Genomic DNA, 16,894 nt, shown 5'->3' with positions numbered 1-16,894 from the left:
CCTGAATTACAGTAACACTCAAGTAAGGCAAAAGATTGCATCTTTCAACTGCGTATCCATTTTTTAAGGTACTCAGATGATATGCCCCCTTAGAAAGGCATATCAGCTCCCTTGGGGAGCTCTGACAAACCCCGAAACTTGCGTGCAGTCTTTCGTTTGTGCCCACTTGGCACAGATGTCTTGAACGTGCCAAGGCTTCTTTGTCAAGCCCTCTCTGAATCCGGATTAGAACACCAAATACAACCAGATTCCTGGTGATCCTTAGCCCTAAAGAGATCTGTGAAGCTGTGGAATTGCAGCTCAGGCTAACGAAGCTGTGGGGACTTTGGTAGAAGTGTGGAGAAACCCCTGATGAAGTTTTTCACATGCTCTTAAATTACCCAAATTGTAAGGAAGAAATATGCATTGAAAGTTTCAAATGTAAAAGATTTCATTACAGTATTTCAATACAGCCATTTACATAGGTTGTGGGGTTTTTTCCCCCTAACTAATAATAACCCACTTTTGTCACAAAAAGCAAAATGAAGACTTAGTCACATGGGTGTGGTCAAAGTATTATCTTCCTCTTTGCCTCCTTGCCAACAAATAAAATGTCCTTTCTTCATTAGACAGTCGAGGCCAGGTGCTGAGGCAATTTCTCTGCTGTGTGGCTGTGTTGAGCTGGAGAAAGGGTACTTTCCAAAGAGGAGATAAAAATCTTCCAGGTTTCACTGTGTTTCTTCAGTCCAGAAATTCAGGTTGGTTACCAAGAGGTTACAAATTACCTTTTTGCTCAGATCTTTTTTGAAGAATGGAAGCTGCTTAGAAAGCTTTGCACAACCTTGAAGAGCTTGCACTTAGGGAGATACTCTTTCTTATTCGTGAAGCAGGGTAGGATAGCGGGGCTAAAATAGTAACAGGTAACACTCAGTATGTGCCCGGCGCTATTGTAAGCACACCACACACATTAACTCATTTAATCCCCACAACAACCCTAAATGGTTTTTATTATCATCCCCATTTAGCAGATGAGAAAACTGAGGCACAGGGAGGTTAAGGGATTTATCAAGATTCAAACACAGGACAGGCCTGATTCAAGTCTATTCTCCGAGCCACTAAGCTGTACCGCCTCTCAGCCTCTTGAGTCCAGGTTCCATCTCTTGCTAGCTGCTAGAACACTTTACTTCTCTGAGCCTCAGTTTCCTCATCTGTGAAGCAAGACCACAGATGATAATAAAGACTCAACTATTTACACTTTAGTCATGAACTGCCCAGGCATTGAGAGCTTTGCCTCCCTGGCATATATAGCATGAACATGCCAGTTTCAAAGGAAATATATATTTGCAAATAAACCAACCATAAGACTCAGGTCCTTGTGAATTTCAGCTATCATTCATGCTCAGGATATATTGGACTGAGTCACAGGTTTTTGTTTTTTATAAATTTATTTATTTATTTTTGGCTGTGTTGGGTCTTCGTTGCTGCACTCGAGCTTTCTCTAGTTGAGGCGAGAGGGGGCTACTCTTCGTTGTGGTGCGCGGGCTTCTCATTGTGGTGGCTTCTCTTGTTGCGGAGCATGGGCTCTAGGCGCGCAGGCTTCAGTAGTTGTGGCTCACAGGCTCTAGAGCACAGGCTCAGTAGTCGTGGTGCATGGGCTTAGTTGCTCCATGGCATGTGGGATCCTCCCGGACCAGGGCTCGAACCTGTGTCCCTGCATTTGCAGGTGGACTCCCAACCATTGCGCCACCAGGTAAGTCCCTGAGTCACAGTTTTTAATCAAAGAAAGTGTGTGAAGATGTGTGTTGGTGCATGGTGCAGTTATTGGTCCTTAGGTGAAATACCAAATTTTCTAAAAGCTCATTTTCACTATATTGGACTAAATATTACCTTCCATTGTAGGCACGGGGCAGCATGTCTTGTTCAGAAGGTGTGTGTATGTGCGTATGTTTTGCTAAAAGTGACACACTGCAGTACGCATGTTAGACTTCAATAAAATGTTTCTTTAAAGAAAAAAGCAACACAGGAAGAACTGAGTTTTGCACTAAACTATTTTCATTGGATTTGTGACTCTGCCTAAAATTTCTCTTCTAGCACTTCTGGTGACATCTTTAATTACACATGAAACTGAATTTCCCCAAGGTTCTATTTTACTCTCCCTGTTCACAGAAAATGTTAAAACTTATAATGGATAATTTTTCAGAAATGAAATTTTTATCAACGTCATAACTTTTGTATCTCCAAAACTCTGTTAGGAAAGTTCAATTCATTGCGACCAAGGCAATATTTCTAGTTGTATTTCTCACTGAAAACTCAAACTACCCACAGTGAGAATTTTCTTTTAGTAGCAATTGCTGAGTTACCAACCTAAGAGAAAGTAAGAAGAGATTAGGTAGGGCTGCGGGGGAAATTAAAAATACGTTGATGCTAACACAACATTGTAAATCAACTATACTCCAATAAAAAAATTGTTTTAATTAAAAAACCATATATATATATATGTTGGAATATATATATATTTTTTCAAACAATAAACAAATGGGGTAAAATGTTAACAATAGGTGAATCTGGGTAAAGGGTATATGGGTATCATTTATACTACTTTATTTTTACAACTTTTCTAAGTTTTAAAGTATTTCTAAGTAAAACAGAATATGCATATTATATAATAAATATATTTTCTGATTAATAAAACAAATACATTGATGCTACCTAAGAAATGGCACCTCTCATCCCCATCCAACTTTCTAATCACTTCCCTTAAGAGTCAGCAATGATTGTCTCTCATCCATTAGTTCTTTAAGGCTGTTGAGTGGTTTTCCGTGGGAAAACCCCTGACTCCCCTCCCTCTGCCTAGTGACTTTCTAAGCTCATAAAAAAGTAGAATCTTTTCAACACCAGGCCAAGCTTGGGCTCTGAGGGAGACAGATCCAAGAGCATTATCCTACCCACACACTTGTCCTTTGAGACGTTCAGAGCTGAATGACTTTGCTGAAAAGGCACCTGGAAGCTAGAGCTGTTTCTATATAAACAAGCCACTGCTTTTTAAAATTATTGAGCTGAATGTGACAGCTTATACAGATGTAGTGGTAAATAACCAACTTGAAGCCTGTCCCACTGCTTACTAGTTGTGTGACCACAGGCTACTTATTTAACTTACCTATGCCCCTTTTTCTCATCTACAAAACAGGGCTGTTAATAATATTGAAACTCTATTGTTTGTTTGGTTGGTTTTTTAATTTTATTTTTTATTGAAGTATAGTTGATTTACAATGTTGTGTTAATTTGTGCTGTACAGCAGTGACTCAGTTTTATACACACACACACACACACACACACACATTCTTTTTTATATTCTTTTCCATTATGGTTTATCCCAGGACATTGAATATAGTTCCCTGTGCTCTACAGTGGGACCTTGTTGTCCATCCATTCTATATGTAATAGTTTGCATCTGCCAACCCCAAACTCCCAGTGCATCCCTCCCCTTATAGATACTCTTAAGAGTTCAACTCGATGATGAAATTATACAATGCTTGTGGAATGCTCCTCACAGTGCGTGTACATTGTAAGGACTCAGTGTTCAATGAGTAGGTAACTATTTTTATTAATTTTGTGAATGTGTATGTATGTGTGTATTAGGAATCCTGTACAAAATAGGACTTTGTTAAAAACTGAGACTCTATAAAGTCCTATGGAATGGTATTGTCTGATGGGGGGGTTGTGTAAGTTACGCGGGTATGTTACCCTTGTAATCAATGAGTATGGAAACACATCGAGTAGTTCTGTCTCCTTTTCAGCCTCTGTCCCTTGTTTTCATTGCCACTCAGGTATGCGATGTGGCTGGCTCCAAAAACAAATGAATCATTAACAGTAAGGTCCCTTTAGGACGTTGAATTAACATCAAGATAGGGGTGGGAGTAGGGAATTTAGACTCATCTAGGTGGCTGTGATGACAGAGGCATAAAGGCAGCAGCAATCACTGGAGTAACACTCTATCCTGCTGATGAGGGATTATCCAAATCCAAGTGAAAGTCCATTTTCTGGGAACCCTATAGTGTCCCATGAGGTGTGCAGTATTCATCCTGTCTCACAATCCTGCAGCACTTCCCAAGGATAAAATTCCCAGGGGCAACAGTGAACCCAAGGCTGGGGGACTAGGGAGAGGTGAATGATTCACTTCTCAGTTGCAAAATTTAAGGAGGAGCCAGAAAATATGGTAATCAAATACATATTTTAATATGTTAAAAAAATCAAAATGAATGCAAAAAATCCATGATGAACAAAATACTAAAGTGTTCATTAAAGGCAGCATCCGATCCTGCACTTGCAAGACCCTGCCTCACCCGCCTCACCCCAGTCCTAGCTGTAGTGAGCCCCTCCATGACAGAGAGACATGTTGTGTATAACGATTCTTCTGCATGAAGTCAGTGTAGTTGCAGGGCAGAATGTGTGGCCCCATTATCGGCAAGTTAATTTCTACTAGAAATGGATCAAGAAAATTCTTCTGTACGGTATATTACAAGGATACCTGTTATGTTTTTGAGAGTAATAATAACAACAGTGGCTAAATTTTATTGAGTGCCTACTATGTGACAGTCACTATGCTAGGCACTTTACATAATTACCTCTTTTAACACTCACAGTAATCCTATGAAGTAAGTGTTAACCCCAAGAGAAGACTAGGGGTCAGAAAGTTAAGTAGCCTGCTTGAGTTTATCCAGCTAATAAGTAGCCAGCCCAAGCTGAAGCTGTAATTTATCCACACAGGGTTTGAAAAATCACTCGTTATTTGTCTGAATCCTTTGAATCCAGTATATAAATCTAGGTCAGTATAGTTTTAAATGTGTGGAATGCACCCAGGATGGTTTTCTAGGTTTGGGTGATGATCTAACACAAACAACTTTACAGTGGAATTACTTTGAGCTTGTCGTGTGTCCTGTAAGACTTATGCATATGATTCCAGAGATATTCCAACAGGAATAATTTCTTCCACCATTGCATGCCTTTCTCTGGTCACTTGCTCTGCTTTCTTCCTTGTTTTGTGGTATTTCTTGGGTTGAGAAAGAGAGAGAAAAAGAGGAGAGAGATGATGTTAATGGTGATGATGATGAAGATGGTGGTGGTGACGGTGATGTGAGAATTGTGACGATGCTGGTGGTGGTGGTGGTCTTGGTAGTAGCTGACGTATATTGAGGCCTTATTATGTGCCAAGTACTGTGATGTGAGCTTTATTAACATTAATTCATTTAGTATCAAAAAGCCTATGAAAGGCTGATTAATTCCCATTTTCTGATTGAGAAAATGAGTCTCTGAGAATATAAGTAACTTGCCCAAGATCACAAACCTAGGCAAAAGAGAGGTAAGGCCTGTGCTCTCAACAACTATGATGCAAGAAAGGGAGGGAGGGAGCGAGGGAGGGAAGGGAGGGAAGGAAAGGAATTAAATGGCACAGTTTTAGATCACCCTTCCAGGTTCTCTTCTTTTGCATTCAATTAAAAAAAATTTTTTTTATTGAAATATAGTTGATTTACAATGTCATGTTAGTTTCAGGTGATTTTAACTACCCAAGAAGTTCCTGCAGGCCATAGCTATGATGGGCGTCCTTTTGGCTTCCAACTCTAACACCTTCACAGAATTATCCCCAGAGAACATACTTTAGAGGTACCCAGGGTACTGGGGATTTTATGTCTCTAGGGCTTTTTTAGGCTTAGAGTAACCTTATGTAGAAAGTTTCCATTAATATACCTGAATTAAGGGCAGGCAGCAAAGGAGTCATGAGTATACTTAAATACTTAGTATATGTCATCAGCTCACAATTCTTATTTCTAAGGGTTTAGAGTGCATTTTACCAAAATTTTAGTGCCCAGGTATCAGGCTGTCTCTGGAAAAGGCATATCTGAACCAGAGACAAAACAAAGTGGGGAGAACTTAAAATGTTTGATGAATTTCCTCTTTTGAAGAATCATAACAAATCTACTGTATTAGCATCGATCTCAAATAAAGCAAACCTGATTAACAAGCACTGTGAACTGACTGTTATAACAACTGGCTTTCTGGAAGGGAGAATGCCCTGGTTTGTGGCATTTGCCAATTTCCATAGGGTAAAACCCCCCCACTAAGGCCTATTTCCAGATATCAGTGTGATACCCCCGAATGTACAGTTGGGAAGTGATACACAAGATCAGCTCTCGTGTCCAGTGCATTATTACGCCCTCCTAGGGAGGAGTCATTAGGTGATCAGCTTTTTCACTCCAGTGCCTAATCCTGGAAAACTGCCATTTCTGGACTCACTAGCTGTGTGACCTTGGGCAAGTCACTTCACCTCTCTGGGCCTTTGTTTCCTCCTCTACAAAGGAGGAGCTCTGTGGAAGATCCCCTTCACCTCTAATGTTTTAAAGTTCTAGAAGGCAGTGACTCCCGCTTTCTCCAACATCCAAGTGCCTTTAAGCGCCTTTCTGGAAAACCAAGTTAGCGCTGTGCTTCATCCAAGAGTGCCTCCAATTTCATCTACTGAGCATAAGGTTTGGAAAGGCGTGACTTACTCCCTTTTGCCTCTTGAAATGTGTAGCCAATGGGGCATCATACATTTTTTACACTTCTTTTGCTAGATGTGAGATCCAGGAGAAAAAGCATGGATGTTCCAGGGCTTTCTTGTTCTCCTGGGGTGGGAATCTGTGAGCGTGATGCGCTGATCCATCCATCGCTACATGCATTTCCTACCGCCCTACCCTTTGAACAGCAGAGAAAGAGTATTGATAGCAGTCTACCTTTCCCTTTTTACTTTTTAATAGCCAAAAGCCATTTACAAGAATGGGAATTACTTACATAAAATGGAGGCTGGGGGGAGTTCGTTATTTTTTCCCCCTGAAAGGTGGCATATCTCTCAGCAAAGAAAAAAAGGCATGTTGCACAAGGCTTGCTGGCAGTGATAGAAGCCAGCGCTGGTTTGCCCGTTGTCACAGCCAAAGCAAAATGCCACCTCTGCCTAGAAGCCAGAGTGCCACATTCCTCTTTTGTGTCCCTGAGATGCACTCATCACGGGGTCCTGGTCTTGTAGGTTTGGCCAGGTGGTCACCCAGGTTCCTTTGAAGGTCGTTTTCCAACCCCAGGAGGTAGGAGTCGGGGGTAGGGGGCGTTGCTCATGACTCTCAAAACAGATTATTTGAGCCCCCAGATTTCATGTCAGAATAAGTCAGTAAATACGGAATTTGAGGCCTCGGGTAAACACAAGAGGTCCCCCAGCTGAGAGTAAAGCAGGGCTATAGAAACACCCATGACCTAGTCGTATTCCTGTCCCTAGCCCCTTAACAAACCCAGATGCAATGACATCAAGAGCTCCAGGATCCCAAGGCAGGAGGTGCCAAAAACACCTCCAAATAATCACAACCCCCCCCCAAAAAAAGTTTCAGTGACATGTTCTCACTCCTAGAGGGGAAAACCTGTCCATGCCTGAAGCAGCTTGACCACGGCAAACACGCTCCCTACGTGGAGTGAACTGCAGATCTCAAGAAAAAAATCCTTCCCCTCCCCCCCACTCCTCCTGCTCCCTTGGGGAGGGACAGAAGGTTCCTGAAACTGACAGTTTCGCCTCCGTGATCTTTAAAAGAGCAGAAGTTGGCTGTGAGGCTGCAGTGCTGCCTTGATTGGGGTAGTGTGGTCTCTGTTTGCGGCTGGGCTCCAAGGAGAGCCACAATTGGCTCTGATGAGGAAAGAGCCTAGGAACGAAAGATTGCAAAGAGGGCTTCTGAACGCCATGGCTGAGACTGTGTCGTTTCTTGCAAGGTGAAACTTGGCAGTTCTACCTTGCAAGTAAAAACCCAAATTAATTTTTTTTTTAAAGAAATTAAGTCAGAAACAAGGCTTCGGAAAAACTGTGAGTGTTAGGCATAAACTGATTTTGGATGATCTTTAGGTGAGAAAGGGTGGAGTTACCATCAGAAACATGTTTTTATTTATGCTTTTCAAATCTCCACTGGTGTGCGTGTGCGTGTGTGCGTGTGCGTGTTGGTTAACAGGAGAGTATGCAGCGTTTCAATTCTCTAACCACTTTTTTTTTTACATCTTTTCTGCGCACAGTTCATATACATGCCGTATAAATAAATATATAGGTCCATCCACACCTTTTCATTTTATTTGTAAATTGTTTGGTATAAGCGGCAATGCGTAATGAAACCTGGTGAAGTTTAAAAGATTAGATTTTTTTTTTTGTACTGACACTTCATAACACTGTTCATATGTCTCCGAGTGAGATTTATGAATATATGAGCAGTACTGCAAAATTATACCGCACCAGAGACTCCGTGCACCACAGGGGTGGCAGTCTAAAGTGACACAGCTTCAAGCATTTTTCACAGACAAGAAGCAAAATTTAACCCCCTTAAGGGGAAGTATGATTTCAACAGCTTGAAATGAGCTCATTTGTAGATGTTTTTTTTTCTCTCATCTTCCATAATTTTTTGGTGTTAAGATTAAAACAGATTGCACAGCCAACGTAAGGCCACATGAGCTGCCCAGAGTATAATTTGGCCCTTAAAGAGAAACCCTCCTTCATTGTCTTTATCCGAATGCCCCTCTAGAGTAAATGTAGGTAAACTTTGCCCTAAACTCCTAAGGCTCTCAGCCTGATTCCTAGAATTGTCCTAAGCAGACAGGGTCTGGATTTTTTCAAAAGGTAAGTAGCACGTGGCATCGATTGGTTCAGTGGAGAAGCCCCCATCGTCTTGGACACCCGAGACAATGGCGTTAGGACACAAACAGTGACTTAAATCTCAACTGAGTAACATGAACCAACAAAAAGGAGAATCAGAAGAGCAAACGGTGGTCTTTATGAATTGATTGTATATGAGGTGTGTATAGTGGAAGAGTTCTGTTTCCGATTCAAAGTCCAAACCGATCTCTTTTCGGCTGATCTGGTACCTCGTGATTTTTTGCGTCAATTACTGTTCATGATCTCTGTGCTCTCAAATTCTCTTTAACCATTTTGTTTTCCTCTTGGAACAGAGCAGGGTGCTCGCACGTGGCCTGTTTCGTCTCTGTTCTTTAAATGCTCCGTGATGTGTTGGCTGGAGAACTTTTGTCTTTTTTTTCAGCAATGGTACAGCAGCTCCATGAACGTGATCTGTACCTGGCTGACGGACCGGATGGACTTACAGCTTCACATTTATCAGTTGAAAACACTAATTAGGATGGTAAAGGTAAAAGAAAACATAATGATTCTCCTTTGCAAACAGCTCACTGAAATACATTTCATTGGCAAGCTGCAGGACTTCCTTAACACAAAAAATATTAGTTTGTGTATAAAACAAGGTGATTCCTAAAACAGTATCTCAGGCAAGAAAAACCGGTGAAATCACTTTGGGATGCCTGGTTAATTTATTACTCAGACATCAAAGGGAAATTTAATAAAAAGGAATTTGATAGTTTATCCAGACTGGAAAAATACTTTATGTATTTGCCATGCGAATATACTGCAAGAGCCATCACGCCCTTTGCATTAAACTTTCAAAAGCTGGCTTTCGGGTACCACTGTGCTAATCGCATCCGTTACCAATTTCATTTATGGTTTAATTAAATAAAATTTTGCCACAATTAATTTCATAGAAATATTTACCTCCGGCTCTTTCTAAATATGTCCTGTGGTCATTATCTGGATGCAAATCAATATTGTTCTTTGTAGTTAATTGAAGTAGTTTCTCTTACAATGCGTGTATACAGTCAAATGTAAAGGATCACGAAGGTGAGGTAACATACCCTGAACGTAGCTTTTTTTTCCCCCTGTTCTTGTGTGTGTGCCTTGGACTAATGATAATTATTTCAGCGTGAAATCACAGTGGTTTACATGAAATAATAAGATCACAGAAGGGGGTAAATACATTTTTGATCATTTCAGTTTCCATTTGATGCTTCACCATAGAGGGTTTTAAAACATTCGTATGCAAAAATCTCATTCAGAGCACAGTCTCTTTAAAAATATTTTAATGATAAAACGGAGATGAATTTCCATTTCTTAACAGTTTGCCGAAAGTCCCGCCCCCCCGCCCCCGCCCCCGCTATTCCCCCCCCAACCCTGCCCCATTTCTTAGTCTCTTTCGGATTAGCGCCATTTTATTGAAGGTGCTCTTCTACCCCAGTGCTGACTTAAAACCAATTACTGTTCCGTTGAGTGTAATTAAGGAGAATTATTATCATATGCATTTGATCTCACAAAGAGTCCTCCCAGGGAAGGTTGCAGACAGCAGTGTACGGCAGCTCTTAAAAAAGAAATCTATGCACTTGGACTATGCACCCAGCCTAATTTTCATATATTTAAATTTCAGTTCCTTAAGGCAACCTCACTAACCATTGCCCGACCCCTTGCATTCCGTTTTCTGGCTATAAATACTCTTAAGGGGAATTTTTTCTGTTTGACCCTTCCTGGGTAGACATGAAAAGAAGACATGCATTTTAGTGTGTTAGGATATCCTCCCATTACTGATTTTCAGATTTTTGTTGAGACTGTTAGAATTAGCAGTATTTTATTAAGAAAAAAATATAAGTCAGAGAGGAGGTTTCTTCTTAGCCTCTGCCAAAAACAACACAAACACGAACCACAGGCAAGGGACAGAGAAACGTCCCTGCCGAAGGAACTCCTTCACTTTTGCCAAAAGTGGGCCCAGCTTAACTAGAGCCACAGCACAGAGGGATGAAGCAGAATTCACCACCTCTTCCCTAAGTACGTTACCCAGGGGCCTCCTTCTCCGAGGCAAACTTCTAATGATAATTGCCTTTCTTCCCTGCCTCTGCATCACTTGGTTTATTCATCCATTCATTCATTATCCAGCAAGCATTTATTCATCCAACCTTGGACAAGTATTAGTTGAGCCCCTACTTGTATACTACAAGATGAAGTATTTAAAAAAAAATGACTCTGTGTGGTCCCTGCCCTTAGACATTCAGAGTCTGGCTGGGAAACTCACAGCTCTGGAATTTGACTAGAGAGGGGAATATTCAAGTGAGTTCTGCCTTTTTCCCATCATATTCTGGCAATCAATTCTAAGTGATTGAAGAGTACAGAAAAATCAAGTAAATCATCTGGATATCTGGTCTCCACCAGACCTAGCATTTTACTCAGCCTCCTACCCTTCCCCCTCCAGGTACAGACACAGTTCCGCTAGCTACCTAGCCTTGCAGCTCGGTCCATAGTTAGGATGACCTTTGAATTTAGTGTCGAAACCAGATGACTTTGAAGAAAGAAAGAAGCTGCTACACATAATCATACTGGGACCATAGATATAAACTGGCAAAGGGAACACGTGGTCATCCCATCCATAATCTTTTATTACTGGACTTCACTGAGCTGAACAGCATTCAGTAGTTAACTCTGCAGTCATTACCACATGGGACCTTCAGGAGTGGTTGACATGGTGATTGACACTAGGACTGCGTCAGATGGACTCCAAAAACCAGAAATCCTAATGCAAGTGGCGTTGAAGTATGTTACCGTTCCTTCTTTTGACCCCTTAGCAAGTTTCCCATATCAAGAGGAGAAACAAACAGCAGAATCAGTAGCTGAAATGATATGCAGCGTGATGAGGAGCGTTGTAGTTAGAGAGGGACCTTTTTCAAAAAAATGTTTTGTGAAGTAGACAACAGGCAGATGCTTCTGGTCATGTTCCATTAACGCGAAGGGATTCCTAGAAAAACAGTCCCTGGGATACCTAAGGAAATCCAAAAGAAATCGCCTGAAGGAACAAAGAAAGAACTTGTGGTTCAGCAATACCAAACCATTGTTCTTGAAATAGAGCCAAATTTCTTCCCTGAGACCATGAAGTTGTGAACAGAATAGATACACTTCTTTCCTAAGGAGACGAGAAATGTCACATGCCCGCAACATACTGATGAGGCATTAACGCTCCATCTTCCCCCTAATTGTTGCTGCCCGTGATCGGTTTCGTATACCGACATGCATATGTCTGTCTTGTGAATGAGACAGAGGGATACGCAGTTACAAGCCTCACAAATACTAAGGACCAGACTGCAGCAGAAATCGTAAAATACCGTAATCATTTGATCCATTATTTACGTGTTATAGCCCCTCACACTGTCTATCATATGATGTGATACAAACCTAAGAGAAAGAACCAGACCAAAAAAAAAAAAGAACCAAAACAATTATGGAACATTTCCCTTTACAGAACTGAATAAACACAAGCTTATGTTCTTTGCTTTGTCTCATCTAATACAGTTTATCCTGTCACCATTTCTCATTTTCTGTCATTCAACAAATCTCAGTTTTCAGTACAAGTGAAATCTGAGCATGGTGGCTTTTCATGTGCCAGTGCATGAAGTGTGACACTTAGCTGAGGTCAGTGTTCTCACCCCCATACTTGCCTTGTGCCCTGTCCCTCCCTTCATGGAGATGAGATCTCCCTCATCACTGCATCTTTTCCCTCCTTAGAAAACCTATAGAGATTTCCGACTGCAAGGAGTCCTGGACTCAACCTTAAACAGCAAGACCTACGAAACCATCCGGAACCGTCTCACTGTGGAGGAGGCCACAGCGTCCGTGAGCGAGGGCGGGGGTCTGCAGGGGATCAGCATGAAGGACAGCGATGAGGAAGACGAAGAGGACGATTAGAACGCTTGGGCCTCGAGTCCACTAGGCCAGAGTCTTGTAATCAATGCATGTCCTTAGTCTGTTAGTTAACCCCATTATGGAATTTTCTGTCAACTACCATGCCATGAGATGTGTACAGATGGTACAACTGCCATTTTAGCTACGTGGTACCAAGATTAGCAAACGACCTTCGACTCTACGGTTTCCTGAATCCATGTCTATCTGTTTACAAGCAATATGGAGCACCATTCTTTAAATACCATTTATGGAGAATACATAGCTCAGTTGCTAGGTGTACCCTGTTATCAGCAGAGTTCAGTGATCCTTCATCAGTGTGCTGTGTGCGCGTCGACGGTAAATGGATGTGAGGGCGAGTGCGCCAGGTCCTTTCTTTGTTTCCCATATGTGGATGCCGGTTGCTTAAAGGAGTACAATAAATGAATTTAACTAAGACACGTAGATCTGCTTTGTTTTTTGAAAAACAGAAGGCAAGTCTCCAATAACCAACTTTCAGTTCTTTCTGTTCCCCTAAAACTGAAAAATGAACCCTTGGTGTCCTTGTTAACCCATCCTTTCATTTATCCAGATAGTTACCCAAAAAAGGATGGCTACATACCAATGGATTGATCCTCCTAATTGCCACGGCAAGGGCGATCCTATCATAACATCCAGCACAGTTCAGAGTGACTGTCTTCTATCAAAGTTCATCCTATTAAATGTTATGTTTTGCTTTTATGTTTCGATAACCGTGTATGTAAAAAAAAAAAAAAAAAAAGACCTGAATATTTAAATTATGACCCTAGACTATAAATGTGTTTATAATAAGACATGGATATTTCCTTCAGTAGATTGTAACCATAATTTAAATTATTTTGTTTCACACTGTTTTTTATATCTGTCATGTACATTGCATTTTGATCTGTAACTGCGTGACCCTGGGGTCCTCTGCAGAGCTCTTTCTTTCTGTGTAAAGTAGTGGATCCATCTTGCTTTTGCCTTATATAAAGCCTACAGTTAGGAAAGTGTGGAAAACTGTGGCTTCTCAATAAATAACTGTTCACGTGTCCCAAGAATACTTTTGAGTCTTTTTTTTTCCTCTGTCTCCTTTGAAAGCCAGAACTGAAACACGCAAAGCAGGAAGACGCGGGGAAAGAGGAGGGAAGGGGTCATTTTCATAGAGTGTTCTCGAAACTGTTGGAGTGGGTAGTTTTCAAACGCTTGTCTCCACGAGACACAGCCTAAAATTCCATTAATTCAGACACCACTAATTCAGAATCTGTGGGCATTTGGACATGTTGGGCTGATTACACTTGCATTATAGGATAAATAAGGGTTTGCTAAGCAAGAGAGTAGTGTAAACGAGAGAAATGTTTCTCCTGTACGAAGAGAAGGCCAACAAACTGTTTTTAAGCACCACTTTAACAGCAGTGTTTGCATTCAAACAAAGCGTGTGCCAATTATATATGATTCTTATATATTTGTTAAAGCATTTTACAAGATTCTCTAAGACATGGAGTACTCTTTTCGCTCCCCAGTCCTTGTCAGCCGTATACTCACCTAAGTTTAAAAGAAACCAAACATTTTGGTAGCCTTACCTGTTTTACTTACGCCTGCCACTAAATCAAGCTGAGCTCTCCTTGGGGCTGACTCTGCAGTTTTAGAGAAATGACTACTTTTTCAATAGGACCAGGCAGAATTCTCACCAGTTGGTCTCGACAGATCAACCCCTCTAAATAGCATGTCTCTCTGTTTAATCCTTGAGGTCTGCAGGGACAGATCACCAGTACTTCCTGCCCTTAGTACTTCAAACAACTCCCATTTATTGAGCAACTATTTTATGCCAATAGTTGCCATTATTGGGCAACTATTTTATTATCAAATGTATTTATTTTATACATCCTGCATGTCTTACCGCATTCAAATCTCACAACAACTGTAAGAGGAGAGGACTGTTACTGTCTGCATTATAGACGAGAAAATTGAGATCAGAAAGCTTAAGGTGACTTGCCCTACGGTTACACAACTCCACTCAGAAACGTTAGAGATACTAGCGTAGCACTGTTCAGATGAATGATGGGGATATAGCATCAGGTGCGAAAAATCTTTGATCACCTAACAGCACAAAGTTAAGTCAGTGTGGCAAAGGTAGAATTCTGTGAAATATATTTGTATTAATGATATTTTGAGTTGCAAAACTAAAGCATATTTCTCTCAACAATTAAAAGCAACTCAAAGACGCACAAGAGAGAGCATCGCCCAGTGCATAGGATTGGAAAAAGGAAGAAAATGCTCAGGAGCCTGGAGGAGTGAGTGAGATAAGTAACCAAGAGGCATAAAGAGAAACAAGTTAGACAAGACCTTAAACCAAGTTGTTGTTGTTTTTTTTTAAGTTTCCTTCAAAAGAAGAATTCACCACAGCCTAGCACTGAGGGTCCTGTTGGATACCATCCCCCAGCGGGACTGCCCTGGAGGGAGGGCTGTGGAGAAGGACATGACATCAGAAGAGCTCAGAGACAACAACAACAAAACTGACTAAGTTCAAGCCTCAGGTTTTCATTGCCACAGACTCAAAGCAGAGCTCAAAGCAGAGCTCGAGCTCTGGGGACCTAGAGCTTTCTTTTTCATTCCTTTGCGATGTAATCTGAAGTTTTCTTTTCCTTTTTTTTTTTTTTTTAATTAAAATACGATATACCTGCAAAAGAGCGCACACATCCTAAGCATACAGCTCGGTGATCTGTGAAAGTGGCCACCACACTCTTTGAATCGTCACCAGGTCAAGAACTAGAACACAATGAACACCCCAGATAGACCCATGCTGGTGCCCCTTCCCAGTCTCTCCCCCTCCTTAGGGGTAATGGTTATCCAAAGGTAACCACTCTCCTGGTTTCTAATTGCATCAGTTAAACTGAAACCTTCGTGCAATTAGACTCACAGTACCTATTCTTTTATGCCTGCCTTCTTTTTGCTGTATGTCATGCTCTTGGCGTAGCTGTGGTTCATTTCTTCCCAATGCTCTATAGTATTCCAGTGTATGACTATACCACAATTTACTTATCCATGTTAACGTTTTGTTTTTAATTTGGGGCTCATAGGAATCATACTGCCATGAATTTCTTCGTATGTATCTTGTGGTGCAATTGCTGGGTCAGAGGGTAAAGATATGTTGCTCATTTTTAGGAAATACTGCCAGTTCTCCACAGAACAAGAACGAAGTGACACTCTTACCAGCAGAGGATCAAAGCCCCTGACAACAGTAGGTATTGGCCTTGACAGTACTAAGTATTGTCACTAATTTTGGTCATTCTGGTAAGTGGTGCAGTGCTTTATAATTGTAGTTCACTGATTACACAAATGGAGTTGATTGCCTTTCAACACATGTATTGGCAGTTTGGGTAGCTTCTCTTGTGAAGTGCATGTTTACGTTTTTTTCCCTTTTCTTAAAAGAGGAAAATTCTAGAGTTATTTGAAGACGGTAGGGAAGAGGCCTTAGGAAAAAGTGCCAGATGGATGGTGAGAGATCGAGACGTAGAGGGAAATGTTAACCTGATGGAAAAGCATTCACTATACTAACAATCAGTCCACAAAGAGTTGAGTCCATACTGGCTGGGGAGTGGTGGAAACACCCAGGCTCTCTCTCTAATCCATTCCCTCTCATTAGCCAGTGGGACCTTTCCAAAAGGTAACTGTGCCCTTGTCCATCCTCTAATTAAAAGAATTCAGTGGCTCCCCTCGCTCATAGAATGAAGCCCAAATTGGTTAAGGTGACGTACAAGGCCATGTGTGATCTGATCCTCACCTACCCCTCCAGCCTCCTCTGCTAACCCTACACCTCTCTCTCTCTAGGTTACAGCTACCCCTGCCATCTTTCACTTCCTGTGCACCATGATGCTTCCCACCTGGGCCTCTCCCTCTGAGCACTTCAGTTCTTCCTTCACATCCCAGCTAATTAAATCTGACTTCCCCAGGGAAGCCCTTCCTAACCCTGCCCTCAGTCCAGCATCTATTTCCCTGGTATATATCCTCCTGATGCTCTCTACTTCTCTTTCATACTATTCATCACACTATTCGTGGAGGGGTTATCTTCATCATTACATGTTTCATGTAGCTCCTCTCCACTTCAGGTGGATGTGATCTGTGCCAGCTTCCCTACTCTATCCTTATTGTAGTCACTCAATATATAATTAACAAATGAAGGCTGAAAGTACAAAAATGTTAAGTCATCGAATTACTGTTCTCTTAGAACCTTTCGTCTAGCCGTTATGACTCTTCAAAAGACTTATATAGACTAAATACTGTAAGATTCAGAGGAGGGTTCAGAGG

At 41.4% G+C, this 16,894-nt stretch overlaps 1 protein-coding gene across 8 annotated transcripts in view; it reads left to right on the top strand.

The window, feature by feature from the left end:
* Positions 1–13,899, top strand: part of CADPS (calcium dependent secretion activator) — a 796,875-nt gene extending 782,976 nt beyond the window's left edge. For all 8 annotated transcript variants that reach the window (XM_079933010.1, XM_079933009.1, XM_079933008.1 and 5 more), the window contains 2 exons: positions 9,069–9,173; positions 12,416–13,899. In XM_079933010.1, coding sequence (XP_079789136.1) covers positions 9,069–9,173; positions 12,416–12,595 — 285 coding nt within the window. In that variant the 3' untranslated portion in view covers positions 12,596–13,899. The remainder of the gene's footprint in view (positions 1–9,068; positions 9,174–12,415) is intronic.
* Positions 13,900–16,894: the final 2,995 nt, after the last annotated feature.

The sequence above is a fragment of the Stenella coeruleoalba genome (assembly GCF_951394435.1).
Source record: "Stenella coeruleoalba genome assembly, chromosome: 10".
Lineage (NCBI taxonomy): Eukaryota > Metazoa > Chordata > Mammalia > Artiodactyla > Delphinidae > Stenella > Stenella coeruleoalba.
Note: the sequence above shows the minus strand (reverse complement) of the source record. Positions and strands in the feature narration are given on the sequence as shown.